General features: G+C 48.2%; 14 protein-coding genes across 14 annotated transcripts; 7 read left to right on the forward strand and 7 right to left on the reverse strand.

The window, feature by feature from the left end:
- Window positions 1-79: 79 nt before the first annotated feature.
- Window positions 80-1,923, forward strand: EV420DRAFT_952976 (uncharacterized protein). Its single transcript, XM_060484129.1, has 6 exons — window positions 80-189; window positions 248-624; window positions 674-1,023; window positions 1,075-1,219; window positions 1,268-1,508; window positions 1,568-1,923. The coding sequence occupies exons 1-6, from the start codon at window positions 136-138 to the stop codon at window positions 1,736-1,738; spliced, it is 1,338 nt and encodes a 445-aa protein (XP_060336379.1). The 5' UTR covers window positions 80-135; the 3' UTR covers window positions 1,739-1,923.
- Window position 1,924: 1 nt separating this feature from the next.
- On the forward strand, window positions 1,925-5,787 carry EV420DRAFT_952977 (cytoplasmic protein). The gene is made up of 10 exons (XM_060484130.1): window positions 1,925-2,569; window positions 2,619-2,915; window positions 2,965-3,234; window positions 3,283-3,492; window positions 3,541-3,765; window positions 3,817-4,275; window positions 4,324-4,524; window positions 4,574-4,958; window positions 5,009-5,202; window positions 5,251-5,787. Exons 1-10 carry the CDS (start codon window positions 2,225-2,227, stop codon window positions 5,638-5,640), a joined length of 2,976 nt encoding a protein of 991 aa, XP_060336380.1. The 5' UTR covers window positions 1,925-2,224; the 3' UTR covers window positions 5,641-5,787.
- EV420DRAFT_1719189 (uncharacterized protein) lies at window positions 5,479-7,513 on the reverse strand (the record flags this gene model as incomplete). The annotated part of the gene is made up of 8 exons (XM_060479734.1): window positions 5,479-6,123; window positions 6,177-6,314; window positions 6,366-6,459; window positions 6,512-6,604; window positions 6,649-6,870; window positions 6,916-7,007; window positions 7,061-7,312; window positions 7,364-7,513. 8 exons carry the CDS (start codon window positions 7,511-7,513, stop codon window positions 5,935-5,937), a joined length of 1,230 nt encoding a protein of 409 aa, XP_060336381.1. The 3' UTR covers window positions 5,479-5,934.
- On the forward strand, window positions 7,364-9,107 carry EV420DRAFT_952715 (Rhodanese-like domain-containing protein). Its single transcript, XM_060484128.1, has 6 exons — window positions 7,364-7,941; window positions 8,000-8,036; window positions 8,089-8,285; window positions 8,350-8,434; window positions 8,490-8,796; window positions 8,861-9,107. Exons 1-6 carry the CDS (start codon window positions 7,632-7,634, stop codon window positions 8,912-8,914), a joined length of 990 nt encoding a protein of 329 aa, XP_060336382.1. The 5' UTR covers window positions 7,364-7,631; the 3' UTR covers window positions 8,915-9,107.
- EV420DRAFT_952688 (uncharacterized protein) lies at window positions 9,033-9,932 on the reverse strand. Its single transcript, XM_060484127.1, has 5 exons — window positions 9,639-9,932; window positions 9,419-9,584; window positions 9,305-9,369; window positions 9,108-9,255; window positions 9,033-9,045 (listed from the first exon to the last, which is right to left on the reverse strand). The coding sequence occupies exons 1-4, from the start codon at window positions 9,730-9,732 to the stop codon at window positions 9,182-9,184; spliced, it is 399 nt and encodes a 132-aa protein (XP_060336383.1). The 5' UTR covers window positions 9,733-9,932; the 3' UTR covers window positions 9,033-9,045; window positions 9,108-9,181.
- Window positions 9,933-10,202: 270 nt separating this feature from the next.
- On the reverse strand, window positions 10,203-11,458 carry EV420DRAFT_1513926 (uncharacterized protein). The gene is made up of 6 exons (XM_060471777.1): window positions 11,357-11,458; window positions 10,964-11,312; window positions 10,821-10,910; window positions 10,606-10,769; window positions 10,518-10,553; window positions 10,203-10,466 (listed from the first exon to the last, which is right to left on the reverse strand). Exons 2-6 carry the CDS (start codon window positions 11,076-11,078, stop codon window positions 10,269-10,271), a joined length of 603 nt encoding a protein of 200 aa, XP_060336384.1. The 5' UTR covers window positions 11,079-11,312; window positions 11,357-11,458; the 3' UTR covers window positions 10,203-10,268.
- EV420DRAFT_1475491 (uncharacterized protein) lies at window positions 11,353-12,224 on the reverse strand (the record flags this gene model as incomplete). The annotated part of the gene is made up of 4 exons (XM_060469280.1): window positions 11,353-11,571; window positions 11,723-11,904; window positions 12,034-12,050; window positions 12,100-12,224. The coding sequence occupies 4 exons, from the start codon at window positions 12,222-12,224 to the stop codon at window positions 11,353-11,355; spliced, it is 543 nt and encodes a 180-aa protein (XP_060336385.1).
- Window positions 12,225-12,909: 685 nt separating this feature from the next.
- EV420DRAFT_1262239 (Rhodanese-like protein) lies at window positions 12,910-13,515 on the forward strand (the record flags this gene model as incomplete). The annotated part of the gene is made up of 3 exons (XM_060467111.1): window positions 12,910-13,119; window positions 13,174-13,409; window positions 13,458-13,515. 3 exons carry the CDS (start codon window positions 12,910-12,912, stop codon window positions 13,513-13,515), a joined length of 504 nt encoding a protein of 167 aa, XP_060336386.1.
- Window positions 13,516-13,691: 176 nt separating this feature from the next.
- EV420DRAFT_1719211 (uncharacterized protein) lies at window positions 13,692-16,617 on the forward strand (the record flags this gene model as incomplete). Its single annotated transcript, XM_060479735.1, has 12 exons — window positions 13,692-13,716; window positions 13,773-13,813; window positions 13,870-13,884; window positions 13,933-13,961; window positions 14,018-14,148; window positions 14,198-14,277; window positions 14,335-14,711; window positions 14,760-14,804; window positions 14,854-15,184; window positions 15,233-15,993; window positions 16,042-16,369; window positions 16,418-16,617. The coding sequence occupies 12 exons, from the start codon at window positions 13,692-13,694 to the stop codon at window positions 16,508-16,510; spliced, it is 2,256 nt and encodes a 751-aa protein (XP_060336387.1). The 3' UTR covers window positions 16,511-16,617.
- Window positions 16,568-17,545, reverse strand: EV420DRAFT_953267 (20S proteasome subunit beta 3). The gene is made up of 4 exons (XM_060484131.1): window positions 17,283-17,545; window positions 17,169-17,233; window positions 16,724-17,113; window positions 16,568-16,673 (listed from the first exon to the last, which is right to left on the reverse strand). The coding sequence occupies exons 1-4, from the start codon at window positions 17,394-17,396 to the stop codon at window positions 16,625-16,627; spliced, it is 618 nt and encodes a 205-aa protein (XP_060336388.1). The 5' UTR covers window positions 17,397-17,545; the 3' UTR covers window positions 16,568-16,624.
- Window positions 17,546-17,816: 271 nt separating this feature from the next.
- Window positions 17,817-18,966, forward strand: EV420DRAFT_1262673 (G-patch-domain Zn-finger DNA-binding protein; the record flags this gene model as incomplete). The annotated part of the gene is made up of 3 exons (XM_060467135.1): window positions 17,817-17,979; window positions 18,034-18,194; window positions 18,250-18,966. The coding sequence occupies 3 exons, from the start codon at window positions 17,817-17,819 to the stop codon at window positions 18,964-18,966; spliced, it is 1,041 nt and encodes a 346-aa protein (XP_060336389.1).
- Window positions 18,967-19,302: 336 nt separating this feature from the next.
- EV420DRAFT_1262326 (uncharacterized protein) lies at window positions 19,303-24,134 on the reverse strand (the record flags this gene model as incomplete). The annotated part of the gene is made up of 17 exons (XM_060467115.1): window positions 19,303-19,614; window positions 19,669-19,991; window positions 20,041-20,337; window positions 20,391-20,724; window positions 20,778-21,233; window positions 21,304-21,549; window positions 21,717-22,014; window positions 22,137-22,206; window positions 22,282-22,342; window positions 22,480-22,836; window positions 22,882-23,123; window positions 23,171-23,335; window positions 23,386-23,510; window positions 23,561-23,647; window positions 23,697-23,747; window positions 23,799-23,893; window positions 23,949-24,134. Coding segments are annotated over 17 exons (3,705 nt in total), but the record flags the coding sequence as incomplete, so codon positions are not given.
- A 418-nt stretch (window positions 24,135-24,552) lies between these two features.
- On the forward strand, window positions 24,553-25,645 carry EV420DRAFT_1513946 (uncharacterized protein). The gene is made up of 3 exons (XM_060471778.1): window positions 24,553-25,156; window positions 25,205-25,261; window positions 25,311-25,645. The coding sequence occupies exons 1-2, from the start codon at window positions 24,672-24,674 to the stop codon at window positions 25,257-25,259; spliced, it is 540 nt and encodes a 179-aa protein (XP_060336391.1). The 5' UTR covers window positions 24,553-24,671; the 3' UTR covers window positions 25,260-25,261; window positions 25,311-25,645.
- On the reverse strand, window positions 25,347-26,237 carry EV420DRAFT_953292 (Frataxin). Its single transcript, XM_060484132.1, has 4 exons — window positions 25,951-26,237; window positions 25,774-25,897; window positions 25,623-25,717; window positions 25,347-25,566 (listed from the first exon to the last, which is right to left on the reverse strand). The coding sequence occupies exons 1-4, from the start codon at window positions 26,196-26,198 to the stop codon at window positions 25,434-25,436; spliced, it is 600 nt and encodes a 199-aa protein (XP_060336392.1). The 5' UTR covers window positions 26,199-26,237; the 3' UTR covers window positions 25,347-25,433.
- Window positions 26,238-26,668: the final 431 nt, after the last annotated feature.

The raw sequence follows: 26,668 nt of genomic DNA on the forward strand, positions 1-26,668 counted from the left end.
GTAAACAAAACCTTGGAAATATTTTCTTGTGTCGGCCCGGAGCTGCCGGCGGCGATGTCGGAGCATGCTGACCTATGCTGACTCTTTCACTTTCTGCCCTCAGCCCCTGCTCCATCTCTCCTGCCGTTAGGTATCATGGATATCTCAGAATGCCAGTCTATCCAGAGAGAGGAATGGGAAGTCTTGGAGGTGTGCATATATTCTTCTCTTTCAAACTGCATGTAACGTGTATTATAAAATCCCGTAGTCCATCTATCCTGAATGCGTTTCCAGCAACATGTGCGATAGTTCAGTAAAGCTTGAGGTCCCCGTAGAGTTCAGTGAATCTCGCACTGTCTCTATCTTCAATGATGGTCTCTCGCAGTCTCTTTCTCTGGCTGTATTACCACCACTTTTGCTACATATCGTTTTGCCTTCGGCTTACCCCCTCCACGACCCCCCACAACTTGTATCGATACACGCTACACATCTATGGATGCCCCTGTTATCTAAGCTTCAGAGTGTCCTCTCTCATATGTGGCAGCCCGGCGAGACTGTATTATATAACTGGATAGAATTCATTCGTGGTGGAGAGTTCTTGGACTCCGTAGATCTTATATCCGACACGGATCCCACAGTAATCAAGTGCGCACTGTATGTATTTCCAATGTTTCTTGCGTTGACTGTGTCACAGCATCCCTCATCCAGCCCCTCAACTTCTGTCGCCTTTACTGGTTGCCTATGAAATGTCCTCAAAATCTACCCAATTTGCACAAAACTCGTACCCGTGTTCCATTTGTCTAAATTCTCATAAAGGCTCCAAGTGTTTGCAGCTAACATGCGGTCATGTCTTCTGTCGGCCATGTCTTGAAGACTTTTGGCAGATATGTGTGAGAGAGGGAGAGGTGTCCAGAGTGGGCTGTCCTGACCCGCGATGTGTCAAGGCTGGCAGAGAAGCAAATGAGGAGGAAGTAGCACGTATCTTAACGCCAGAAGAGATACAGCGATGGCGCTGGCTGAGGGAAAAGTGTGCGCTTGAGAAAGGTGAACACTTTGCTCTATTGGTGCTACGCAATGCTAATTTATACGATGTAGACCCTACTATCACGCATTGCCCGATGACCTTTTGTCAGTCGCCCGTCCCTAAACAGGCTACTAACGATGAAGAATCCGGCTGGGACCGTTTGAGAATATGTCCGTCATGTTCATACTCATTTTGTTCGTTTTGCAAGCATGCATGGTAAGTACCATAACTATCACCAATGTACACTTTATCTGAACCAAGTAGGCACGGCCCTCTATCGCCATGCATGGCCTCTGCGTCGAGTGAAATCGTCAAAGAGTATCTGGCGCTGGCTGAAGACTCGCCCGAACGTGCATTGCTTCTCAGGAGGTACGGTAGGGCCAATGTTCTCAAGCTCGTCAATGCATACCACGAAGAGCAACTAAATCAGCAATGGCTCGAATCAAGTACGATGGCATGCCCTGGATGCGAGGTGCACGTGGAGAAAGCCATGGGCTGCAATCATGCAAGTTGTCTCTCGGAAAGTCTAGAAAGCCTGCTTTCTAATACTATCTATTTCTGTAGATGACATGTGCTAAATGCCGGATGCACTTTTGTTACCGATGTGGCGAAAAGCTGAACGGATCGAACCCATATGTGCATTTTTCGACACGCGGCAGGCGATGCTACAATAAGCTGTTCGACTTTAACAGTATGGATGACGAAGAATGGATCCACGACCTAGATGGACTATGAATGGAATACGGAACTCGAGTATTGTAGACTAGACACGCTGGAGAGATGTCTCGGAAGTGGCCTCATCGAGGCGAGACGGAGGTCATAATAATTTATTACGTCGAGAAAGTTTGAGCGGGAAAGCAGAAGCCGGAAGAGGCAACTTGAGGGCGGAATGAAAAGGCGGCAAAGAGGCGCCGGGTGATTCGATGATCTGAGACTCGCTCTGGCCTTTAATTTTTTGACTCTTTTTGATCTTGCTTTGTTCCGGATATCGAGGATATAGGGTGAATATATTCCTCGATATTCCTCTATATAACTCGTTTCCTAGCGTGCTCGGTCTGTCTTTTGCCCAGCTTTGGTGCATTTTCCGTCATAAGTGGAATTTGCCAGCAACGGCAGCAGCAGACCCAGCATCGATACCACTTCAAGTGTCGCATACCCTCCTATCCAATACCCTCACCTTCCACGACTCCAGTCCTTCCGTTTCTCTCTTTCTACACCGACATGGACGTCTATACAACTTCTTTTACTTATCCACGCCGGTCGCGACACATTCATTCTCCCTCTTCATCACTCGACTACGCGTCGGGCCCAGAGCTCAGAGGTGCACCAACAGAGCCTTTTCCTACCCCACACCTTCTCCAGCAGCATGTAAACACTTCTAGTATTCCTTCAGAGGCCGACACCGAGGCCATCGCCAAGCTCGCCATGCTTGCCGGCACTTTGCATGGTTGTCATGTCTCTTATTTCTTGACTGACCAAGGTCGTGGCTGGAATTTTCACATTACTGGCTCGTACCAGCAGGTCATGATTACTCGCGGTATGATATTAAAAGAGTGTCCTGTCCAAGTGCGTCGCCTTTTTTCCGTCTTTGTCTCAATAGCTGACACTGGCCCAGCACCGCGCCGCCATCAAGGTTACACGCTCAGAGATCCTCGATTCTCCTTCCTCGAAGCCTGCGCTCAAGCCGGAGGTCAGACGTCGACTCGACGACATCGCTTCCCAGACTCTCGCCCACATAGCCGTCGTGAATAGCCCTCTGTCGCTCTCAAGTCGCACGCCCCCAGATGGGATCAGCAGCAGCGCTGGTTGGTCAGGGCTTGAGACAGAACGTATATGCGAGCTTGTCGTGACAGGGCCTGGGGACTCTGTTGACTTGGCCAGAGTTCGATTGCTGGTCATGCTTGACGAACTGGTGCGTTCCTGCCGTGGTTTTCAGCGCTCCAAGCTTACATGCCTCACAGAGTGGTCTCAAATCCGAAATGTGCGAGATTGACTACAAACTCGTCTCTATCATCGCTGGAAAGAAACGCGCTGTGCTCCAGTCTATTCAGGAAGAGACCGCTACAAACATTTATCTGCCTTCCCCGTTGCAGGGTCTGGTGGGACCTGATATCTCCCTTTCTCCGGGCACGACGGGCAGCTCCCGTTCGAGTAGTGTGATCTGGATCACAGGCGAGTTTTTTGGGGTGCAACGCGCACGAGACATGTTGTACCAAGTGTCAGCTACGAAGGTAAGATTGTTATACCAAAATTCTCGTCCATCTTCTCACAACATGTAGAGCAAGTCGGTCATTTCGAGGGACACCGCTATTTTACCACGCAAGTTGGACTGGATGGTGACAGACCGACCTGACGACCTCGAGTCTATCATGAGCGACAATGCCACATTCATACAGTTCCCCCCTCTAGGTAGCTCAACCAGCCTCATCACTGTCTTTGGGGACAGCCGTGTCAACATCCAACGCACGATTCGGTCCATCATGCAACTCGTACGTCGGCCAATTTTGGTTTCCTCTCACCTCTCAGTCTGTTTCTAGGCCTGCAACTATTACGTTGGATCTTTCTGGCTTTTACCTGTTCAATTCAATGCGCTCTTGCCACCCACGACCCTGGGCGCTAACCAAGTTTCCACACTCCTCAAACAAATTTCGATTACGACTGGTGCGGAGGTCGTCTTCAAGAGCATGTGCTTTGAGATGCACGGTCTAGAGCATGAAGTGAGAGCCGCAGTCAGCATGGTCATGGAACTGGATCTCATCAAAGTATGGCTTCCGAGTATCAGTACGGTCATCGGTTTTTAACCCTTTTTACAGACTTTCCAACACGAGATACGTTTTCAAATCGAACTATCAAATGAGCACCGCGAATTCATTAGCGGGAAGAAGAACGGCAAAATAAATAAGATTATGCAGACGACTAATGTTAAAATCAAGTTCGAGACGTTTAACGACCACAACTTCCTCATCGACATCTCTGGACCCGACAGTTCTGTTTTGCAGGGACTCTCTCTCCTCCAAGAGGAGCTTCCAGCGGAAATATCCTTCCATGTCCCCGAGGCTTATCACAAACGCATCATCGGTGTCGGTGGAAGGAGCATTCAGCGTATTATGAAGAAGTATGGTGTATATGTCAAGTTCTCCAACGCTGAAGAGTTTGCTGCTTTGGGGGGCTATAACGACAACGACGATAATGTTGTGGCAAGGACTCCGGCCAAAAATGCCATTAATCTGGATAATCTCAAGCAGTCGGTGATGGAGTTGGTCAGCCCTAAGGTAACGATCATTCAATGTCGTGAAAATTTTACTTATCACGATATCCAGGACAAGGACTTCGTCAATGAAACGGTCGCCATACCTCGGAGGTATCATCGTACACTTCTAGGGGAGAAAAGCATCTTCATTCGCGACATCGAAACGAAGACGAACTCTCACGTCCGATTCCCGGACAAGGAGACGGCATCAGACATCGTGACGATATTCGGACCTGAAAGTCAAGTTCAAATTGCCGCTGCTATGCTTTTGGTACGGTTTACCTCAAGGTTTCACGTATTGCACTGACACTCGACTTCAGGAACACGTTCCATTCGAAGCAGATATGGCCGTACCCTCGAGCTCTGAAATTCCACGAATCTGCAACTCACCCGAATTTCTCACGTTCGCCGAAGGTATCAAGCGTGATTTGCAGGTATCCATTGTACCTAACCTCAAAACTGTTACTGCGAATGGAACCTCTGCCTCCGATGCGTCTCCAGAGTACACGTTCAAGTTCCGTTGCCAGCGGAGTAACAGCGACTTCCTCATCACTGCCCGCGAGATGCTTGAGCAGTTTCTGGTTAATCACAATATCCACGTCTACCCATCACCGACATCTCACACGCATAAACGTGGTGATTCGTTTGCGGAAGCCTTCCCACACTTCGATAGCAAGGTTCTTTCAGCAGCAGCCAAGACTCGAGGTAAGCCTTTGTTATCTGTCGCGGGCGTCGCTCATCTCTTCGTTTCTCAGTGGAGTCAGTCGATCTTGGACGTTCAGATCCTGTCCTTGGAGATCGGCGATTACGGCTGGCTAATTCATCTCCCGATGTGAAAGCTCTCTTCAACTCGCCGGCGTACATCTACAATTTTGAAGAGCATGAAGATACCCAAGGCGCATATGGCCCTGGTCCTACGCTTGAGTATTGGTCACCGTTACCCCCCATTGTACGTTCTTATAAGGTTCTACGTTTCGATTGTACTTACAGATGGTAGGGATCCGGCATACCTTCTCGCACACGCCATACCGAGGATGCTTTGAAACGAGGCTCGGACTCGCTACTCGAAGCAAAACTGAAAGAACAGATATCTAAACCCCGCTCACTGACGAATCGGGCTCAATCCCTCGACTTGACTTATTCCCTTTCTCGAATCACGGAATCGTCGTCCGGTCTTCCACCCGACTCGCCAACAACATCAACGGGCGACAATGGTGGAAACTCGAGTCCGACATCAGCCACTGCGCCATCCTTCCCCAGTGTATATGGTCCACCTATGTCGTCACGCTCTGCCGTCATCGGTGTACCACAGATGTCGGGCGGAGCGTATGAAGCTGACGATGTGGATGCTGAAGCTTCGCGGATGATGTCAAATCTGGGTTTATGATGTTCTGTGAACCCTTCTTCCCAGAAGACGGAGTCTGCATAAAAAGCCGAAGATATATCGGACAATATGTTCCTCGATTCTACTTTACTATCCTACATTTTTACCCTTCGTCTTCACCGAATACCGTTCGGTTTGTATTTAAGTACCTACAACAACACTGAAACACATTTTACCATTTTCGCTATATCTCATCTGGTGTACAGTTTGCTTCCTACAATAGTGGGCTGGTCGTATCGTTATACTTTCACTAATAGAAATTTAATGGTATGAATGTCAATGAAAAGGTGGTATAAATTAGTTCACGATCCAAGGTACTTCGTACATAACGAAATCGAAAAAGTCCTGTTCCATTAGTGATTGATATTCTCCCACAAAGTCCTCCGAATTCTTAATCTTTGATTGTGCACCGCTGGCGCGTGAGCCAAGATATGAGAAATGTGACTGTAGTATACCAAATAGCTTCTTTGCTGACTTGGCCTCCGGCTGAAGAGATAGAAGAGTGAGCATGTTCCGGCAGTATATGTAGACCGCTATACCTTAATGGCAAGCCCAGTGTAGTTAGCAGGAAGGCCGTATCTGAGCACGCTCTCAACAAATAGACGAACAACTTTGAGGTGAACAAGAAGTTGGAAAGATTCAGAGAAATTCGTCCGTGACAAGTGGAGAAGCTCAGTCTAGTTGCTGATGAGCTCAGGTTCCAACAGAACGATTAAAAGCCTGCATACCCAAAGTTCCTTTTCCGTGGTGTCTGTGTTTTGGAGCTCTTGGCGCTGATTGCCAATTTCCTCTTCAGAATACACGAAGTCTCGCACGATGAACCTATGCAGATTATAATTTCAGACGATGAAGAAATGCAAAGGTGTACTCGTACTTATTCTCGCGGCATTTTTGCACGAAGTCATCATGTACTCGTCTAAATACAACAACGCCGTAGAGAGTATACTCGTCATCGGAAGCGATTGGCCTGATGTGGTCAGATTCGAAATGACGTAGCAAAAGTCGACTCACTGGGCTGAACGAGGTACCACCATTGACGCCAATCTTTCGTATTTAGAATTCCAGTCCTTGACCAAATTTCTATACGCATGTAAGTTATCCACGACCATCACTTGTTCCCGCGACAAAACTTGCCTAGGGACAGCAACAAGGACCGTTTCGAGATATTCAGAGTCGCCTATGAAGTCCTCCTTAGACACGACATCCACCAAAGAACGAACGGAAAGGTTTCCGCTGAGACGACATCAGCGTGTTATTCATCGATATTGGGAAACGCACGTCTTCTTTCGCTGCATCTGTACTAAAGAACCTTTCACCAGGTTGTAATTTGTCAGCTTTGCTCGCATAGAGTTGTCAATCGATGTCATTTCCTGTATAGCAACGTTCATAATCAGCAGTATTATTGTTCCAAATGTGCACCAACCTTGTTGAGCGTATCAACCATCTCTCTGAGTCCCTTCTGCACGCCGTACCGGCCTTCGTTCCATTTCCAATTGCCGAGAACGTAGTTATCAACGCTCCTCTCGTTCACTAAGATGTGTTGTGCTAGTCTTGTAGGATCGTTGTTTAACAGATTTCGCAAAGTGTCGACAACCTTCGCTACAGTAACGGTAAAGTACGTCTCTTGCTTCGGAAGGTCTTCGGATAGAGCAATAAGCAGATCTAATGTTCCTGTCTTTGTATTCCGCTGTCAGATGGCTCCCGGGAATGCATGGATAGAAAGTACCTTGAATGACGGTATGCTGAATTGTGAAATCGAGTTAGGAGGGTAGGTTTTCAACTGTTGGATGACCTTATGGGTGATCTCCTGGTGAACGCCTTCCGAATCTCCATTCAGTGGGATAGAAATCAGCCAAGTACTTTGGTCGGAAGGCATTACAAGTACGTGTCGTGGTCGTAGTCGAAGTTCGTGATGTAGGCAGCAGCACCGATCGCAGTGCTGGTGTCTTTGGCCCTGTTTGGGATCAAAGCCTTCCTTCGATCTCACCACTAGGATGCTCTTCAATTTGCTGCTAAAGAACACTTTGCGAGCTCCCTTCTCGCGTACATTTGCCTCCTCTTCCAATGTAGCTCCTTTGGTCTTGTCTCCTCCTCAATTGCGCGAGATATTGCAATCAAAAACCCCAGTGTCCGTGCTGGATGTTTCTTGGTTTATGCCCAACAGTCCTCGCAATGCAAAGAGCGAATTTATTGCGAAGAGGATACCAGGATCTCAGTTTTTGGACCTAGATGAAGTGGCTAGCTCTCATCCCTTAGGCCTCAAACATATGATGCCCACGGAACGCGTATTCGCGGATGCGTGTGGTATGTGGCATCATCTATCTCCCTGCAGAAGATAAGTGAACCTGGTCACGGTACTCAGAAAAATTTGGAATCCAGCCTGCATCTCACGTTGTAATGTGAGTCGATCCAGGTTCCGTGTCCTCCGTCGTCCTCATGCCCCCAATCTAGATACGACAGTCACGGCATCTTTTCCTCACCTCGCGCCCTGTTCATGTTCAGATCTTTCGGCCATACTAACTCCAGTGTCGTCAACGGTGGCTTGCCATACTGGGAGGACTTGGGTTTTCCTACTGAAGAGGGACCTGCCTCCCTGCCGAAGCCAGCGGAATATCCAATCCCAAAGCTCGATGTGTCAGCTATTCGTAGTGCGTTCAGGGTCTTGCCTTACTGTTCTCAATTATTATTATTGCTTACAGTCCTCTCTGCCAGATTACGAACAAATGGTTGCCAATTCAACCTCTGACCCGCGATCGGTCGGCGCCGACATCGTATTAGACGCGCGTTCGCGGGGCAGGTGAAATCTGCTAGGCACAATCAAGTGACTCAGTTTGTAATTGTCAACTTTACAGGTTTACAGGTGCAGATCCTGAGCCACGGCCCGGTCTGGAGTCTGGACACATACCCCGTTCTTTCTCGCTGCCGTTCAACGTTTTCTTACAACAGCAAAGCACGGCATCAAATTCAACTTACACAACTTTGCGTCCCATTCCGGAAATTCGCCAAGCGTTAGTCGATGCTGTTGGAGACAGGCAGGCCGAAGCAATCCTGAATGGGGATGCATCTGTCGTGACCACTTGTGGAAGTGGAATGACTGCCGCTGTACTCTGGTTAGGTTTGAAACTTTTGGGTGCCCACAATATTGGGCTATACGACGAGGTCGGTCCTCCGAACACCTGTCAGTACGAAACGCTGATCTTTGTCACTCTTTTTCATCTCGCAGTCGTGGACTGGCTATGCTATGCGCAGCTCGAGCAAAATCGACAAGACTATTTAAAGAACGGGCGTTCATGTTACAGTGTACAATAGGCCGCAATGATTCCATTTGTCGTTCTTCCGCAGACTACCAGCTTCCTCTCAAGTATCCCGGTCCTCAAGATGTTGTCGGTGTTCTCCCAAGCGCGTGAGCTTTGTACAGCGGAATAATATTAATACAATAAATATCACGGTAAAAATACAGCAACACGGACAGCTCGCACAGAAGGCGTCTACAGCCCTGACCCAGATGAATACCCTGAAACACGCGACACTACCATTGCTACCATCACACGAACTCGTGTAATACATCGATGAAGGGCGGCGGCGGTAGATGCGGTAGCTTTCCCAAGGCTTGGGCGGCTGTCAGAAAGGGTCAGCGAGAAAACGGGGCTACAATATCTTCACTCACGTCTTCCGCTGTACATGACCTCGACGCGGTGACTCTTTCCTCTTCGAAATACAGTCAACCTCCAACTGATAAGGATTAGAAGCAGCGTGATAACAAGACACAGATAGGACGTACCTCTCTAAAACAAGGACGTTAAAGCCCTTTTTAGCAACTTGCTGGATAAGTTGTTGCCGTGAAAAGATTATGGCGTTTCGGAGGGCGGTGCGGGAGAGGTGGTTAACCTCGAAAACATATGTTCCCCGAGTGTCTACGTCGCTAACGGCGACAATATCAAGGGAATCTGTCTCGTGAATGAGACGCGAGGATTGACGAGGAGGCGTGCTAGGGAACGTACCTTCATCTTCATAATACATGTAAACTGGCTTCACAGCCTTGCTATCAACCACTTCCCAGGGTGCCTCCCATTGGCGCCGAAACTTGAAAAACATCGGATAGAGAAAGGAAAGAAACCCTATGGTTTGTATGGCAGGTGGCAGAATCAGAGGATGGCGGCTTTTCGCATATCACGACTCCTTTACAGCAGCGTCCTCCTTTATAATCTAGTCATTCAAAAAGCACTGCCACTTATGGTACACGCATCCAGGCATCCTCAGATCTGACGGATCGCATCTCCAGAAAGCTGATAAAACATGAATAACGTGACTGAAAACGTAATGACTCATTGTCCAAATCCGAATACACAGGGGCTACCACAGGTAAATGTTAGCCGGCTCGGTCAGCGTGTTTATGCGAATCGGATCCGGATCCGCGACCTCATTAACAGTAGGCGCGTTCCGGCTGTCAATGAAATTCAATGAAACCACAGAAATAGTACCTATTCGCCAGCATCATTCAAAAGTTCGGAGAAGATTCCCTTCTCATCCGATATTAAAGCAAGTTCGGAGACCGCTCAATCCCGTGGCGGCCTCGAGTCGGAGTCATTCAGAAAAAACGTCGGGCATAACAATGCCACCGTCATCATTTATTACATGAAGAGGAATGTCATGGTACCAACAATATACACAACGAGTCCGGACAATGACAGGGAGCTCGCAAGGGGTGCAGAACCGGAGCCCGAGCTGGAGCCAGAACTCGAATCCGTCGAGTTCGACGAAGAATTCTTACAAGTTGCGTCTATGCTTTGGGAAAGACTAAAGTTGCCCATCAATGTCAAGTCGGCGCACTTGTACTATCATCAGCGTTGCACAGAGCCAGAGAGAAAATACAATAGTACCTGGTAGAGGTTCGAATCGCCTCCGTTGTACAGGATCTGCATCGCTAACATGTTATTTCATAGCGTGTTTTGACAACTTGAAGCGCACCTGAATAGTTGCGTTTTGGCCACTCGTAAGGCCAGTAGCATTTGTGGAAGAGAGGTTCAAAGGAAGGCAGAAGAGTCCTTCTCCTGATAATTGGAAAAACGGCACAATTTGGCTAAAATTATCGAATGAGGTCGGGTTGGACGACGTGCTTAGGTACACAGCCGCTGAACCATGGATGTTAGTAAGACCACGGATACCACGAAACTTCCGCGCACCTGTCCAAGAAGGATGCTCCGAATTTAGGGAGAAAAAGCCACTGTCAAGTGGGAACTCGGTTCTATTTTGTGCAACTGAAGTGTATCCGTCTAATGAAGCGTAATCAGCAGCACGATAGTGAAAGTCGAAGGTGACAACATACCACAAAACGTTGGCTCATTGTCCTCGTCAAAAGTTCCCCGCGGTTCAGGGAATTGAAGTTGGAAATGGGCACTGGCCACTGAAGCAAAGACGGCCGCGATAAGCAGAAACTTCATTTCTTTGATTTTGGTGGCTGAATGAATAGAGGAGCTAAGCAATGGTAAAAATGCATCTCGTTACGCTTTATACTCGATGGTGTGAACTAGTGGTACGTCTATATATAGAAACACAAAAAGTTTTTTTTAATCTGTTTGCTCATGATTGTCCTCCCATCAATGATCACCGCATCAGCCGTTTATCATCAAAGCATCATCAAGCATATGGGCAAAGTACTCAGACATAAGATTCTGGCAAGTATGATCTAGATACAACTATCATGATATTGATTCTTTAGAGGAACGACAAGATTGCAGCCGCGAAAACTGCTACAGCAGGGTAGATTGGACTGACAGACATCCCAAGAGCACTGTCTGAATCAGCGGCTTGCGACGTTGTGCTACTAGTAGTTGTCTGAGAAGCAGAACTTGAGGTCGCCGTCGTTGTCGTCGTATTGGAGCATGTCACATTGGATGGGATTTCATAGCTGCTGGACAGTGTCAAGTCGGCGCACTGGATCACGGCAAAAGTCAGGATCGCCACCAGTTTGGATACGAGGAGATATCAAACCTAGTATAAACTCCCATCCGAGCCATCGAGTACAATCTTAACGCATTGAAAAGTAAGTGCCTGTGCCGTATTTATTAAGGTGCTTGTAAGTTACCTGAATCGTGACGTTGGCGCCGTCCTCAACTCCTGTAATCCCTGTGGAATTGAGAGGTAACGGAATGCAAAATGTTCCCCCATTCGCTTCACGAGCCCAATAGCGTACAAGTTGTTGTTCTCCATTAGACGTAAAGTTATCGAAGGACGTGGGGTTCCGCACGGTGGACAACAACACTCCAGCTAGTAGAAAGACGGTGAGGAATAAACAAAAAGCTGATGAATCTAGAAAATGTTACCCGTAAATCCGGTGTGCCCCGTACTGAGACTAAAGAATCCGCCCGAGAGCGGGAACTGACTTCTGTTACTAACCGCGTTGGTATAACCACCTGGAATAACAATAAGCCATGTTGCAAAAATCGCGGCACTTGAGTGCACTTGCCACAGAAATCAGGTTCAGTGTCAGACACGAAGACACCACGAGGTGCAGGGTACAACAAACGGAAATGAGCACGCGTTACACCAACCCAGAAGGCCAATAGTCCGATGAACGCTAGTTGCATGATAAGCTTCGCCGAGAGGCTATGGAATCTGCAAAGCTGGCTGAAGATTTGAGTCTCCTTGCTCTTCTTATATAGATCATGAGCATTGGCACCATCCGGCGGCGAGCTTCAACGCATAAAAAAATTTTGCTACCAAAATCTTGGCATATTGGGCCAAGCTGAACACGGAGACAAAATGAGCTGACATGAGCAATTCGTAGACGTCGAAATGACTTGCTCGGACAGGTTCGGACGTCTTGGCTAGCCTAAGGGTTGCCCTGAATCCAGGTACAGAAACATGTGCTTCTAGAAGTGCAAGATATGCCGTTGCGAAACATTTTTGCGTTAAATAGAGTCGTACTTCGAAGTTCGGAGGAAGAGTCGAGAAGAGTACGGACAAGAAGGCGAGATTCATTCGTGAACGAGAGTAAACGATAGTCCTGAGTCTTCTGGTAATCCTTCCATAGACCGCATGGATCCTTGTTGCCACGTCAAAGGTATTCCGAATGAACTTGTCAAACGACTGAATAGTAGAAAGAGAAGAAATCTGCGAAGTTCGGACTCCTCCGTGGACTCTCGGATCGATGTCGTAATCCTGGGTAATCTTAAGACAAGCGTTGCGTATTCGTACTCAGTACTCAACTTTGAGAGCTTTATCATCTTGTCGTCTTATAAAATGTTGCGCCCTACACTTCAGGCCGCGAGGATGGCCACTCGCTATTCCCCTCGTCTCTTCCCAATATTTCGTCCAGTTTTGCTTCGTGCTCGATTCGAATCGACGGTGTCCCCGCCCAAACCTGATGACAAGGCTGCCTGGAAAGCTGCAAGGGAGCATGCCGACAATTTAATCAGAGACTGGGATGCCAAGGTCATAACTTATGACGAGTTGAAGCCCAAAACGGAGAGCCCAAGTCCTGTAAGATATCTAGCCGCAACTTAAAAGCTACATTGTTGACCCAATCTACGACAGGATGCCTACCTCATTGACGTCCGTGAACCAGATGAGGTTGCGCAGGGCATGATCCCCTCTGCCGTCAACATACCGCTGACGGTACTGGGAGATGCTCTGCATATGTCTCCGGAAGAATTTTCAACAAAGTTCGGTTTCAAGAAGCCTGGCATACGGCAAGAAGTTACCTTTTACTGTCGGAGTGGGAAGCGGAGTACCTCAGCTAGTGATGTCGCGAAACGAAACGGATATACCAAGTATGTTTTCTCATTTCTGCAATCTGTACCAAACTGATGTCGCTTCAGTATCCTCAACTTCAAAGGGTCGTGGCTCGATTGGGTAGAAAGAGAAACAAAGAAATAGTGTGTTGTAATTGGCATGAACCAATAATTATCGTGCTTCCTTTCCATTGATGGTCCGTACGTTCTAAGCTGCCAGTCTGGGTTTTGGAAATATCAAGGATCTTCATTTTACACATTTTCGAAGAACTCTTTTTTGTGGCGAATTACCTCATCTCATCTTTTTCTCCCATCTTCAACATGACAGGCAAGAAATATGAAGTAGGTCAGTGCTCACCCGTATGTCATATCTGGCAACATTCACAGTGTGTTGCATCGCAGAAGTGGTGAAGGCGGCGCGAAAGATGAAGTCAAATAAATGGGTTTGCAGTCCCCGCCTTTGTTATATTTCGCACGACTTCTGACTTACAAAGTCCAGGAATATTTCACCAAGGTATGCGGAATCAGTCTCAGCACTCGACAAGATTGAATAAACAAGCAGTGGTATGGCTACGCGGATGAAGAAAATACGTTTGTGGCCTGGCTGCTACTATGTATACTCAGATTTTTTACAGCGCATTCTTTAGCTGGCAAACGGAGCACTCTCTGCAGGGCTGTTGTTCGAGACTACTAGAGAGCTTCTGGAATCACGTCGGTGAAGATAACTATAACTTGGCGTACGTAGGACAGATCATCAAGGCCGATCGCAAGTGGATAGGTGAGCATAACGACTGTCGCTCGATATTTCGCTGTATCGGCTATTGTAGCGAAAGAACAAAAATATTTCCGTGACACCTACCAAAAATTGACCATCAGGATACCGGCCCATTCCCCTGCTCTGTGTCAGGTTGGTCTGTCGAATTCTGTTATTGGGATCAAGTTTCCGATGAGATTAAACTCGCAGGAGCAGGAACAGGTCCGGTCACTCGTGGAACCAACCTCCAATCGACGCGGCGACATACAGACTCCTTCCAACAATCGGGCCGTGAATACGCAAGGCAACCTACCAGAAACGCCGAGGGTATCGAGAGCTTCTGCTACCCGGCCCCCCGAGGCTTTACCTGCTTTCAGCCCCAACGTCGAAGGCGAACAACATTCCAAATCTAGATATGCTGGCCTAAAGTTCTATAAATCTAATGGTGCAGACTCTATTTTTCTGGATGTGCATGCATCTCTTTCGACGGATGTCGGCGATGCATTGTCTACCCCTACTGCAGATGATACATATAGTGTTGATGATTCTCATGCTGTCACTGAAGACGGGATCGAGGATGACTTCCTGTGAGTCAGAGGACATTTCCCGAGGAAGAAAACTGATCATTCTGAAAGTGCCCAAGCTTTCAGGCTCGACGAAGCTGCCTTGGAGCTAGAGGAGTAAGTGCCGCCCTATCAATATGTCTATCCATGCTCAAACGGTAGCTAGTTCTTTCTTCAACAACTTCAACAATGGCATTTGGGACGGTGACCTATTTGTCGAAGTTGGCGGACGAGAATTATTCTGCCAAAGTATCGTTGTTTCACCCAATGCGTCTGCCAACAACAACGAATGCATGCGTACTGCTCTTCAATCTCTATCTGACATTCGTGGGGTATCCGACCATGGGAAACGTCACATTTCCTTTGATGGCTTCTATCTAGCGTCAGATTTGAAGTCGATTTCGACGTGGAGAACTGAAGGATTAGTCAATCCTTCGACTATTTCTACTCAGGACCGCTTGCAAGAGCTTCAATGCTGCATGACGAAATACTCTTTGGTACGAGCAGCTCTTGTCTATCGGTAACGACTCTGATGAGAAATGCAGGTATCACTCCTACAGGTTCTAGTTCCCAGCCTTGAGACCCAATATCTCCTGTTCTATCCGCCATCGTTGAAGGAGCTTTGCAGAAAATTCCACGTCACCCCCATTTCCAGTAACGACTCAACATTGGTGGTGGTCTTGCTCTCGGCAAAAATACCGGAATTTGGAAACCTGCAGCGGTTTGACTGTCTCGTAGGCGAGACACTCTTGCCTAGTTCCGATTGGAGCACATTCTACTCTCGTGACGCTGTTTCTGTCTTGCAAGTTCCTGAATGGTTGTTTGCGTTGTTTACGGGCCATTGTCCTTACGCCATATGGTCCGAAGGTGAAAGCCAGCCAAGCCAGCAGTCGCTGCAAACATCACTGCTGCGATCAATCACTCGCAAATACTCATTGGCCGCAGAAGTGAATTGGTGTAGTGATGGCCTTCACCAGGCCAGAATCATCTTTGTTCATATCGGATCTCTACGCAGCTCGCGGGAACCCTTTCTTGCGGCCCGTGCCAGCGAAGCAATGATTGTGCAATACGGATCCGACGAGACTGTTCATTGCGACAATTGGGGCATAAAAAGATTGTACCACTCGGGTGGCCTTGTTACATTTACAGCAACCGCTCTGCTTGATCACCCACTACATATATTCAACCTTCTAGAGGGCGTAGAACGTCGTTTAGAGTGGGCGGCTTATATTATACCAGCGGTATTGGAAAGGGCAATCAAGATACACTACAAGGATATAAAGCAAGCCCTTTTGGCATATGACAGGTAGCGAATCTGTGCTGACATTTCTATACGCTGATCACATCGACGTAGGGGTGAATTTGTGTTTGAGCGTATTCTCAAAGCTATACAGGAGGGTACATTGATGTTCGCGTCAGTATCGTCACCGCCAGATGATCATCCTCCGGTGGATTTGAGAGATTGGAACTTTCTTTCTCTAGGACCGTGTACTGCCCGAGAAATTCTCGAATACTGTGTTGTGGGCGACGAGAGAGAATATGTTGATGTCGAAAAGACGACATTTCTAAAAAAATATGTTATTCCTGATCTCGAAGGCATGGCGACCCAGCCGGGCATCGCAGACAAGTATCAGCGCTATGTTGTCCTGACATCGCAAAGCGAAAAACATGAAACTTCCACGGTGAGAGGTCCCCAGTATCAGACCTACTTTTTCGTTGATCTTGTTCAGGTCGAATGTATCTCGATAACGAAGTTTGGCTTCAAAGATGCTCCCTGTACAGTTATCGAGCGGTCACTAACCCAAACTATCACTAGTTTGTAATATGCCCAGGAGTTTGATCTAAACTCGTAGAGGTTTTGTATGACTTGATGAACGCAATTTCCGAATGGAGGTGTAACGAAGTCGAATTTGTATATACTGTACACAACATCGGAATCAATCCATTCTCCCTTTGAGTGTACGTGAAACGACCTTATCCTTGGTGCTGCGCTCCACCGTCAGAAACTTGAAAACTGTACATATGAAGTAACTCACATGACGTGCACTATGCAGCCCCAGCCCGAGTATGCATCACGATCCAACGCATTCAAAATCGTCTGCGATATCGTCTCGAACAGATCCTCAGGCTCCAAATCAGGCTCCCATAGACCCTCTGCAACACCATATAATTTGGAACTGGCAGTTCCAGCGACCACAAAGTCTTTAGCAAAGTTTAGACATCCAATGAGGTCGGTGGCTGCGATGAAAGGCTTCAAGCCACCTGAAGGTGTCTTGGAAAGACCAGCCATAACGGGTTCGATGAAGTATGGTCCAAATCGATGTTCGTATAGTGTAGACGACACAAGATGGGCGAACGTCTCGGGCTCGATTTCGCGTTCTTCCTTGATGGTGTACATGTTGACCCTGTATCTAAATCTCTCCCGTCTAGCCAATCACAACATGAGAGATACGAGTATCGACCAATAATCTTGATACGTACAGTGTGGTTACATCACTCGCCAGACCGGGAAGCCCAACATATATGCGGTCCGTTACTGGAAATATCTTTACAAGATGAGAGTCGGCATAGAACAAAAGGCAAATAAATAGCTACCTTTTGAAAATTGGAAGAGATACCCAAGGCTTGAGCCCCAAGGCGCAGGTCAGACGCAATGGCAACACAGTCCTTTCCGACCATAGCTATGACGGAGCCACCGTTATATTCCATTATCGACTAAGAGAGGTGAGCGGCGGCCCATAGTGTGCTGGGTAGACGTACCATGATGAAAACGAGAAACGGGTGAGATGAAGAAAGATGGTAAATGTGTACGCGTACAGTGCTCAGTGACGCGTCCTCCTTTGGCGGCGTGACTGTCACGGTGTAACGTACATCACATATGGCACGATGGGCGGGCCGGACTCGAGTTTACAACGACCGACCACCGACTAAAATCCTGCCACACTACCAAGCGAATACTCAATGGCCAGCTCGAGGAGTTTGAAGGTATTCGTATTGTATACCGAGTCATCTAGCCTGTACTGCCCTTGATCTCTTCCTTTACTTCACTAGCGTCCGCTCCCTGACGACGACGACGACAGTGATGACATGTCCATCGTTTCGCGTACACCGTCTCCATCTCCAGATCCTATGGATGTCGATGAAGATATCCACAAGTACGGCGAATACGTACGAGGGGCACCCCGAGAAGTCATCACTGTAGAGACCAAGATCAAGCCTACGAACAAGGGCTTCGCTATGCTCTCAAAGCTAGGATGGTCTGAAGGGCAACCGCTTGGTATATCTGGCGATGGTATTGGAGGCTCTTTCGTCAGATTTTGTCAATCAAGTACTAATTGTATGCTAGGACGAGTGGATCCTATCCCTTTTCAAATGAAGGCCGATTTTACCGGGGTAGGGAAGATCAATCAAGACGTCCGAATGATAGAAACTACTGTTTCTCAACGTCGAGAATTGGACTCTGAGCGTCAGCACAAAGAAACTGAAGATCAACGCCGCGCTCGACAAGTTTGTATCTCGGTTTTATCACTGCACGACAGACAATATGTATGCTGTTTGACAGGACGACGCTGCACGCCGTTCAGCTCTCGCAAATGAGCTCGTCGATACCCTCAAGCCCTTCTATTGCAGTCTCTGCGATAAGCAGTTCAAAAATGTTACGCAGTACGATGAGCACACGAATTCTTACGCTCATCATCACAAGGCACGGTTCAGAGATATGCAGGCGAACGTTCGTATCAAACCGCAGGATGAGGTTGATAAGCGGAAGGAGAAGGAGCGAAAGCGGGAGGAAAGGGAACTGAGAAAGATTGCAGCGGCAAACGGCGTGAAGATGACTAAATCTTTGAGCCTTGTGACAGCGACCAGCCCGGATTCTGGGGATTCTGCTTCCCAGCCCTCGATACCGCATATCACATCTGGCAATGCACAATCAGGCTTCAAAAAGTCTGGGTGGGCTACCATCGGGTCATCCTCGTTACCTCCACAGCCACCTCCCACTGAGCCACACAGCTCAGCTACTGTGACGAATGGGCACCCGCCATCATTAGAAGAGCAGGGGGCACCTTCGAAGGGAGGTTGGCGTCTCATCCCTCCAGCATCTGCATCTGTTTCCCTATCGTCGGCAGACCATTCACAGCATCCACTTATGGCGAATCCAGACTCGCCTACCCCCCCAGCGCCGTCATCAGCTTCGAACGACCCTGCAAAACCATCAAAGGCACAGGCAAGTCGTGCCGGGTGGCAGCAGTTCCAGAAATCCAATCAAAGGCGGAAATAGACATGAACTTTTCTTCTACTTACCTCTGAAAGTGTACAATAGTAATATATCAGAAAATTGGATTTTCTATCGGGAAGGGAAGAAATCGTACTACATAGCTACAAAGTGTACTCTTAATTTTGGATCTGTCACATACGTTTAAAGGTAATCATTACTACCAAAAGGTCATATCCTCTCGCACGAAGGTCATTCGTACGGGGTGAGAAAGAGCAAGAATAATAATGACTATGGGGTAAGGGAAACGAACGTGAGCAATTTGTCGTCGAAACAGAAACTTGGCATGAGAAAAAGGTTGAAGTCCATCGTACGAAATACATCTCGCCGAAACCAAAATGATCACTCTGAATCGCTTCCAGAGCTGTCTGATGCCGAGCTAGAGTCTGACTCGCTGTCCATGGCTTTTGGCGCTGGTGGAGCGGCGCCACTGGCACCCTCAAACAGCGCCATACGCTGCTCCAGCTGTCGAATCTTTTCGGCCTCCACATCTTCGTCCATGCTCTTTCTGTTCAAACCACCCGTCCCGGTGCCCTTGCCATGCCGGTTTCGTTTAACCGGAGGAGCACGTAATGGTCGAATGACGAAGTTATACAACTTGGTCAAAACCGGAGGTGGAAGTAAATCAATTTCAAGCTCGATCTCCTCAGTGCTCTATTCCAAGGACTCAGCGAAGCTATTCCATGGCACAAACATGTCATCACTCACGTCTCGAATTTCGGGGACACCTTCATGAATGATCTTGATTACCCGCTCCAGTTTCGCTCCATCCAAGCCCTGAATGGCCTCGCTCAGATCCTTCTTCTGATCAAAGGTGAGGAAATCATTTTCGGCGACGCCTGCCTTCTTTCCGGATTTCTTGCCGTTCTTCTGAGGAGGGAGGGACTTGGGTTTGCTGGGTTTGGACGTCGATGGGTGGGGAGGTTTCTCTTTCTTCGGTTTCTTCTTATCCTTGTTCGCCTTGAGGTTCTTGAGTGCCGTCAAATTATCATTCATTGTTCTCATCTGGTCCTCGAGCGCAGCGATGGCGCCTAGGTGTGCGTGAGATACCATAAGTAATTGGAAGGGTGAGAAACATACGAGAATGCTCGTCATCACTTAGATCTTCTTCGTCCTCCTCCTCCTCGCTTATTTCATGAAGAGGAGGCAATGCTTTCCATTTCGAGTCGAAAAGCCGCTGAAGCTCTATGCCGGCTGTGTTCACCGGTGTTCCTTGAGGATTGAAAGCGAAACAGTTGCGGATCATGAGCTTAAAGTCGTCGCAAAACTTTTGGGCATTCGGATAGTCGCCATTGTCCAACTTTTTGCGCATCGTAGACATATCCATGGGCTTTTTGACGATCTTTGGATACGTTGGAAGGTCAAGGTTAACCCAATCTTAATCGACGGATGAGCAACTGCAAAGGGTAGCAACTGAAAGTCCGACTCACCAACAGGTTCATAGAACGGACTAGCAATGTCCCAATGTTGTTTTCGACTCAAATCCTGCAAAATTTTGCTGCAGAACCTCAGTTGCTCAGCAGTCCCGTCATCTTTTACGCGTCGTGCTTTACGGTGCTTTTTGGGAATATCTGCATAGGGCAGATCCTTCGGCGGCGGGGGGTGTATCTCTCTCTTTGGACGACCAACAGCTTCATTATCATTGCGCCGTATAACAGGAACAGAGGTCGATGCTCGACGAACAGGTTGCGCTTTCTTAACTGCCACGGGAGGTGGAGGTGGTGGTGGTGGTGTTGCCACTTTTTTGACCACAGGAGGTTTGGCCTTAAAAGGCAAGTCAGCGTCGTTATAGGTAGAATACAAATATAAGTAAAGACCTCGATTGCCGTTGGCATGTTCTTGACCTGCCTCTCAAAGACTTCCTCTACCCGCCTACCCATAGCAGAGATGGTATGTTCTGGTCCATTAAACTTGTAACAGTTCTCGAAGACGAGACGAACATCAGCCACAAATTCATCCGGAGTTGAGTATCGTGGGTTAGAAGAGTTGGGATCAGGCTTCTGAGGGTTAGAAGCGGCTACTTTGCGCTCGATGGTTCCCAAATCCATTGGTGTCTTGATAATGGTAGGATAGTGGGGGACATTGAGAGCAACAGGGTCAACGGGACGCAAAAAAGGGGCGGCATCTTTAAGCTTCTTCAAAGATTTGACGGAATTGTTGCAAAATCGATACTGCGATAGCGTGAGAGAAGTTGTTGGAAGCGGCGTCGAAGGCACGGGAGTAGAGCTGTGAGAAGCAACGGTGGTGGTTGACGCTGGAGGTGGGGTTGCTGACTTTTCAGAGAGATGGGGTAAAGGGATTAGCACGCCGAAAGCGGCGCACAGGGTGAAAGAAAGGGCTCACATGTGCCAGAGAAGCTTTGTCTGCATCTGAGTGAACCCTAGCCCTCTTCGCTGGTGGAGGCCTATCATCGTCGTCTTCATCGAAATGATCTCTGGTCGCCGTGAAAGATGTCGAGGCGCCGTTTGACGCGACCTTGGTCGCTGAGGAAGTCTCGGGAAAGTTGGGGCTCGTCGGCGCGTCGACCTCCATCTTGACATCGTCGCCATTGACATGATCTGAATTGCCATTGATCCCGTTAATGCGGGGCTCTTCACCCATCAACACGTCGGTTAGCGATTCGGCGGACGTTGGTGGTGGTGTTCCGTGAGGTGGATCGATGGGAATGGATGCTGACAGCGATGAGACAAAGACGGCGGTGGCGACGACGACGACGACGTACCTGGATCCAATGGTGTCCCTGTTTGTGGAACAACCGACACGTCTTCCATCTTGTCTTCATCAGAATCTTCTTTGGGGGGCTGAGAATTATGTCGCGCGTCTTTCTCCTGTTCGGGAAGGTCGATGTCAAGGTCGGGATCAACGTTGGGGGTGACGACGGATGACGGTGGAGACGGGGGGGCAAGTTTTTCATCGACGCCATTGGCGGGGGTGGAAGGGTCATGGTCGTCGTGAGCATCGGGAACGGGGTCTTGCGCGAGACTCATAGTGTGACAAGTCACGGTAAGATGGGTGAAATGCGAAAGTAAGAATCGAGTGAAGAGCCGGATCTCCCTTTATATACTTATTCTCGATAAGGTTCGATCCCGCGCAGGGACCACCACTGTCTCTGTCGTCCCGTCCACTGCCTACCTCCCTCCCTGTTTTCCCTCAGTTCTCTGTCCTACTCTATCTACTTGTCCTGCTCTTCGTTTTCTTCTTCTTCGACCGCTGCAAACACGGGTTTCGGCTGGTTCACTTGCCATGCTATTCGGGGGGTTGCCGCCACGTAAGCACAAAATATCAACAAACAAGGAGCACGTGCCCCGATAACGAACTGACCTGCTGTCCATTGGGGATCCTCTGTTGCCTTGGTCGCATATTTGAGTAGTGCTTCTCGAGGCTGCATATAATGTAGGTCAGGTCCAGCTCACCGCAAAACAAGTGAGAAGCCCAGAAAGAAAGAAAAGAAAAAGAAAAGGGGAAGTTCGGCAGCTCTATCCCCATCAAGCTGAGTTTTAAAAAAGTTTCGGCACTCACGTCTTCGTCTCGCGTAGTGTCCCGCACAAGATTCTGAACAACGTGCTGTGTTGCACTCGCTCCAACCCTTCCGCCTCGCCCCGGCCCCGTCACAGGCAGTTCCGGCCTCCTGCTCTTGCGAGGATCCATCCTGTCCTTGTCCCGTTTTCTCTTCAAAGTCTTGACAATGCCATCGCCCTCCCGGAACATCGGTAATGCGTGTGGTGTCACAATCGACGGCGCTGCCAATGCGTCTGACATATCCTCAATTGTCACTTTCCTCGGCGGACCCTTATTCATCAACAGCTTCGCTCCGTTCGTCGACGTTAACGGCGAATACAACACACATATTTGCCCGCTCGATAAACCGGTCACAATCTATCACCATCAGCGATGCTCCTTAGAATCTTTCAAATGCCTCACCTGATTGATCTTTGAGTGCCAAAATACCTTGACCGGCGTCGAACCCACCTCCAGCGTCTTCACCGCTTCCAAAGTATTCTTATCCAAGAACATGAGCTTGCCATTGCCTCCTTTTGACGTCGCAGCAGCCCCTGTTACCACATATTTACTATCTGGACTAAAGATCGCATTAGTGGTCGGGTACAACGTTGCTAGGCCTGAATGTGTCGCTAGTGGCTTCTTGAATGAACGTAGATCCCATACTGTTCGACCGTCAGAGATGTCCTCGGACAACATCAATCATACGTACATTTCACAGTGTCATCCCCTCCTCGTGTAAGCACGGTACGGCCATCAACACCAAAGATAACTGACCCGGTTTCAGTTCCTTTGGTATGGGCTCCTTCAATCGATAGGTTTGGTCTCACGAAGTTCGAGTTGGTTTGCCACATATGCAATGCTCCGTCCAGACAAGCTAGGTTGTGTCTGAGCTCAAAAAAACCAAGTCTGGACAATAGAGCGTACCTCCAGCAATTGTACGCCCATCTGGCGAGTAGGCACATGCTGTTACTTTGGTTCGAGCCCCCCGATCTTTAGATTTGACGACAATAACAGTTTTTTGCTTGCGTTTATTTTCTACATCCCATATCCTAGGCCACTGAATAAGAAACATGCTGATGTAGATAACAAAGCGACTTACCGGATGGTAGAATCTGCAGAGCTAGTAATAAAAATCTTCGAATCCTTGGGATGCCAGGCACAGGAGGACAGCTCCCCAACATGACCCCTAGAAGATGTTGGTTACCATTCTTTCCACATCATTCCACGCAGCTTACGATGTATGCTTCATATCACGGATATAAGGGTCACCCTTGATAAAAGTAGCCCTATCAGTCAGGTGAGGCTATCCAGTTCCCAAGAAAAACAGCAGCACGAACTCTTCTTCCCCATCTCTATCATACAGCCTAGCTTGAGTAGTTCCTGTTATAACGAGAAACTTTTGGCCATCGTTCGAATATTTGAGATCATGGATCTATCACACAAAGCGCCGTTAGGAAAGATAGGCTGAGGCATAACGAACGACTTACGTGATAACTTCCAGCAGGCTCCCAGGTCTTGAAAGGTTTGCATCTCATGTCCATTCCACCGAAGTCCCATAACTTACAATCATAATCATGCGAGCCAGACAATATCCTTGCGCCTGAAGGGTCTAACGTAAGGGCAGAAACGACTTTCATATGGTCCTTCAGGACAATTTCGTGAGTAGTGGGAAGCAGAGGCAGTTCGTTGTCATCAGAGTCTTCATCGAAATCTGAAGGATCATATTCCGGTTCGTGAGGAGGTGGTGGAGGACCGGGTTCATCGTCGCCGTTCTCGTCGCCCTCGCCATCCTCACCAGACTTTTCAGACTTTGGAGGTCTTGAAGTAACAGTGGAAGGACCGGCGACGTGTTCTTGTACGACTTGAGCCGGTTTGCTTTTGGGAGCCTATGAAGGAAAGAAATGGACGGTCGTTGCAATGGAACAAGAACATGACGTACCTCAGCCCGTTTGTTTTTGTCGAACCGCGTAGGGTCTAGCTGCCTCTTGGGGGCTGCTTTCCCGAATCCAGAGATACCCATAGCAGCGAATACATCGTCTGACATTATGGCAATGTCAGCAGAGTTCAAGGTGCTAGAGGAGAGTGCAGTGGGTCCAGTTCGCTTAGCTAATCCTCCCTAAACGGTCTTGCGCGCGTTAATATTATTTATTAATAATTGCAAATCTAATGGGTAGCAGCTCTCACAAAACCTGATCAGCCTCCTTGCCTCGATGCTCAAACGACAGAGAGCCCCATCGCCACGAGCTTCTGCGTCGAGCAATGTCCCTCTGGTAGCTGATGACTCCCCTCGCCAAAAGCGCAGACGAATCTTGCCACCTGCCCTTGATGGAAACGTTCGTGGCAGGATCTGGGAGGATAGTGGCGAGGACGATGGGGAGGAGGACTACGAAAGCGCCGATGAGGAAGGGCAGGATCAGGGAGAGGGTAGGGGCTCTTTGGAATACAAGTTTGCGAACAGCATGTTGTATGAACTGCACGCTTTGAACCGCCATCGACAAGCATTTACAGCTTCAAGTCACCAGCATTGGCCGTACGGGCTCCCTTCTACGCATCCAGGAAAAGGTGGCTCTATGGCACCGGCTCCTCGTGTTCATCATAACGAGGCAAAGACCTTTCCTCAGGAGTCAAGTGGCGCAGGAAACCTATCGGCAGACGAGCTACAGAAGGTCACACAGCGCTACGAGGAAACCAACAAGTTGAGCCGCTGCTTTTACATTTTTGCTGTGCGACTCATTGATCGCAGGCGTCTGGGTGTACTTTTTCTGTCACGACGAAAAGAATTGGAGGACAAGGAGTGAAGGTATGTATTCAAGGATAATCCAAAGCACTCTTGATTCATGGCAGAAAAGAAAATCACTCGTGTTCTTTTCTCTATCCGCATCGCATCAGCATTCTCAACGTTGTATAATATCATCCTAGCACTCGTTATGTCTGTTTACGCAATATGATTTCACCCAAGGATACCATCACACTCATAGAGCGATGCCAGGCTTCTTGCCAAGAATGACCTGCAACTCGTCGTTTAATAATTCACTCAGTGTCTTTTCGTCACGCCAGTACCACCAGCTGTTGTCGAATTCACTGTAGTCGTAGCGTTTTGGTCCGCTAATAAGATGAATTGAGTGTTACCATCCAGATTACTGTGAATGATAACATCGTACCTTTGGGGCGAGGAAAGCCAAATCTGCTTGTTGGGAGGTTGTTTATTGATCACGTATGTCCCATGTTCACCCAGCTTTAATGTGAGCACACCGCTCTATACAGATGTTAAGACTCAAGCAGGCGACGGGGTGGTATTTTTAAGATACGTACAGAGTACTCGACTTCATAGTCAGGGTTGCTTTGAGCTTCATTGTCTAACAGATTTTCGAGTTGGTCCAGCAAGGCTTCCATCGCATGGTCGGAAACTTCATGATAACGTTCCATTGTAAGGTCTCTATATCGGAGATGGTAAGAGTCGCGTTCAGAGAGTTCATGGAGGAAGCTAACCCGCGATGTATCCACTGAGGCGGAGGAGTTTTTGAATTATCATAGTACTGAGGTGGAGGCTGTGTGCTGAACCGACGAGATCTCAAGGAGGGAATCTCCTGGAGCATTGGCAGTCGTACAATATGCGGTATGCATAAGGAAATTGATGGTCGTGTTTCGTAGAGAACACATTGCCGCGTCAACGAACTGAGTGAACGGGAGGTGAGTCGAAAGGGCATTGACACTATTACGTGGGAACTATCTAGCATAATCTCAGCCGGCAGATCGGCACCGGCATCCTTATCCGCACTCGCTCGCAAAATAAATGCACAAAGCTTTGCTTTTACACAAAATGTATTTATGAAAACTACGAGACAAACAGTAACATAGTACTTATGTAACGTAAAATGGAGACTAAAGTGATCAGAACGACAAAGATATTAACCCAGATACAAAAAATGACTCAACAGCAGCAACTTCGGACACCATATACCAGACAACTGTAGGATAGTGCTGGAAGCAGAAAGATCTTCGGAGCAAAATTCCACTGTCGCAAAGGTAGGATCCTTTTGGCGACGGTTTCCATATTCCAAGAGAACCAGATTCCCGAGTAACAGATGGACAGCATGGTGAATCAGATGTGGATTCCCGAGTCATAGATCGTACCTCGATGACTCGGGAACTCTGCCCCTTGTGACCACAATGCGGGAAAGCCAAGAAAAGGTAACGCTTGACGTTG

The sequence above is a fragment of the Desarmillaria tabescens genome (genome assembly GCF_030435595.1).
Source record: "Desarmillaria tabescens strain CCBAS 213 chromosome Unknown EV420scaffold_5, whole genome shotgun sequence".
In the NCBI taxonomy this organism is placed as follows: domain Eukaryota; kingdom Fungi; phylum Basidiomycota; class Agaricomycetes; order Agaricales; family Physalacriaceae; genus Desarmillaria; species Desarmillaria tabescens.

Excerpts from the sequence above, each read along its gene's own strand:
- EV420DRAFT_952976 (XM_060484129.1), top strand. The coding sequence starts at position 136 with ATGGATATCTCAGAATGCCAGTCTATCCAGAGAGAGGAATGGGAAGTC. Across the intron at positions 190-247 it reads AGGAATGGGAAGTCTTGGAG|TCCATCTATCCTGAATGCGT; the intron begins GTGTGCATATAT and ends AAAATCCCGTAG. Across the intron at positions 1,024-1,074 it reads AAAGTGTGCGCTTGAGAAAG|ACCCTACTATCACGCATTGC; the intron begins GTGAACACTTTG and ends TATACGATGTAG.
- EV420DRAFT_952977 (XM_060484130.1), top strand. The coding sequence starts at position 2,225 with ATGGACGTCTATACAACTTCTTTTACTTATCCACGCCGGTCGCGACAC. Across the intron at positions 3,493-3,540 it reads TTCGGTCCATCATGCAACTC|GCCTGCAACTATTACGTTGG; the intron begins GTACGTCGGCCA and ends GTCTGTTTCTAG. Across the intron at positions 5,203-5,250 it reads GGTCACCGTTACCCCCCATT|GGATCCGGCATACCTTCTCG; the intron begins GTACGTTCTTAT and ends TACAGATGGTAG.
- EV420DRAFT_952715 (XM_060484128.1), top strand. The coding sequence starts at position 7,632 with ATGCTCTTCAATTTGCTGCTAAAGAACACTTTGCGAGCTCCCTTCTCG. Across the intron at positions 8,037-8,088 it reads CCTGCATCTCACGTTGTAAT|ATACGACAGTCACGGCATCT; the intron begins GTGAGTCGATCC and ends CCCCCAATCTAG. Across the intron at positions 8,435-8,489 it reads GACGCGCGTTCGCGGGGCAG|GTTTACAGGTGCAGATCCTG; the intron begins GTGAAATCTGCT and ends TCAACTTTACAG.
- EV420DRAFT_952688 (XM_060484127.1), bottom strand. The coding sequence starts at position 9,732 with ATGTTTTTCAAGTTTCGGCGCCAATGGGAGGCACCCTGGGAAGTGGTT. Across the intron at positions 9,585-9,638 it reads CATGTATTATGAAGATGAAG|ATTCCCTTGATATTGTCGCC; the intron begins GTACGTTCCCTA and ends TTCACGAGACAG. Across the intron at positions 9,370-9,418 it reads AACGTCCTTGTTTTAGAGAG|TTGGAGGTTGACTGTATTTC; the intron begins GTACGTCCTATC and ends AATCCTTATCAG.
- EV420DRAFT_1513926 (XM_060471777.1), bottom strand. The coding sequence starts at position 11,078 with ATGAAGTTTCTGCTTATCGCGGCCGTCTTTGCTTCAGTGGCCAGTGCC. Across the intron at positions 10,911-10,963 it reads CAATGAGCCAACGTTTTGTG|ACGGATACACTTCAGTTGCA; the intron begins GTATGTTGTCAC and ends ACGCTTCATTAG. Across the intron at positions 10,554-10,605 it reads GCCAAAACGCAACTATTCAG|ATCCTGTACAACGGAGGCGA; the intron begins GTGCGCTTCAAG and ends TTAGCGATGCAG.
- EV420DRAFT_953267 (XM_060484131.1), bottom strand. The coding sequence starts at position 17,396 with ATGGAATATAACGGTGGCTCCGTCATAGCTATGGTCGGAAAGGACTGT. Across the intron at positions 17,234-17,282 it reads TCTCTTCCAATTTTCAAAAG|ATATTTCCAGTAACGGACCG; the intron begins GTAGCTATTTAT and ends CATCTTGTAAAG. Across the intron at positions 17,114-17,168 it reads GCGAGTGATGTAACCACACT|ACGGGAGAGATTTAGATACA; the intron begins GTACGTATCAAG and ends GTGATTGGCTAG.
- EV420DRAFT_1513946 (XM_060471778.1), top strand. The coding sequence starts at position 24,672 with ATGCTCAAACGACAGAGAGCCCCATCGCCACGAGCTTCTGCGTCGAGC. Across the intron at positions 25,157-25,204 it reads CGCTACGAGGAAACCAACAA|GCGTCTGGGTGTACTTTTTC; the intron begins GTTGAGCCGCTG and ends CATTGATCGCAG.
- EV420DRAFT_953292 (XM_060484132.1), bottom strand. The coding sequence starts at position 26,198 with ATGCTAGATAGTTCCCACGTAATAGTGTCAATGCCCTTTCGACTCACC. Across the intron at positions 25,898-25,950 it reads CCTCAGTGGATACATCGCGG|AGACCTTACAATGGAACGTT; the intron begins GTTAGCTTCCTC and ends TCTCCGATATAG. Across the intron at positions 25,718-25,773 it reads ACTATGAAGTCGAGTACTCT|AGCGGTGTGCTCACATTAAA; the intron begins GTACGTATCTTA and ends ACATCTGTATAG.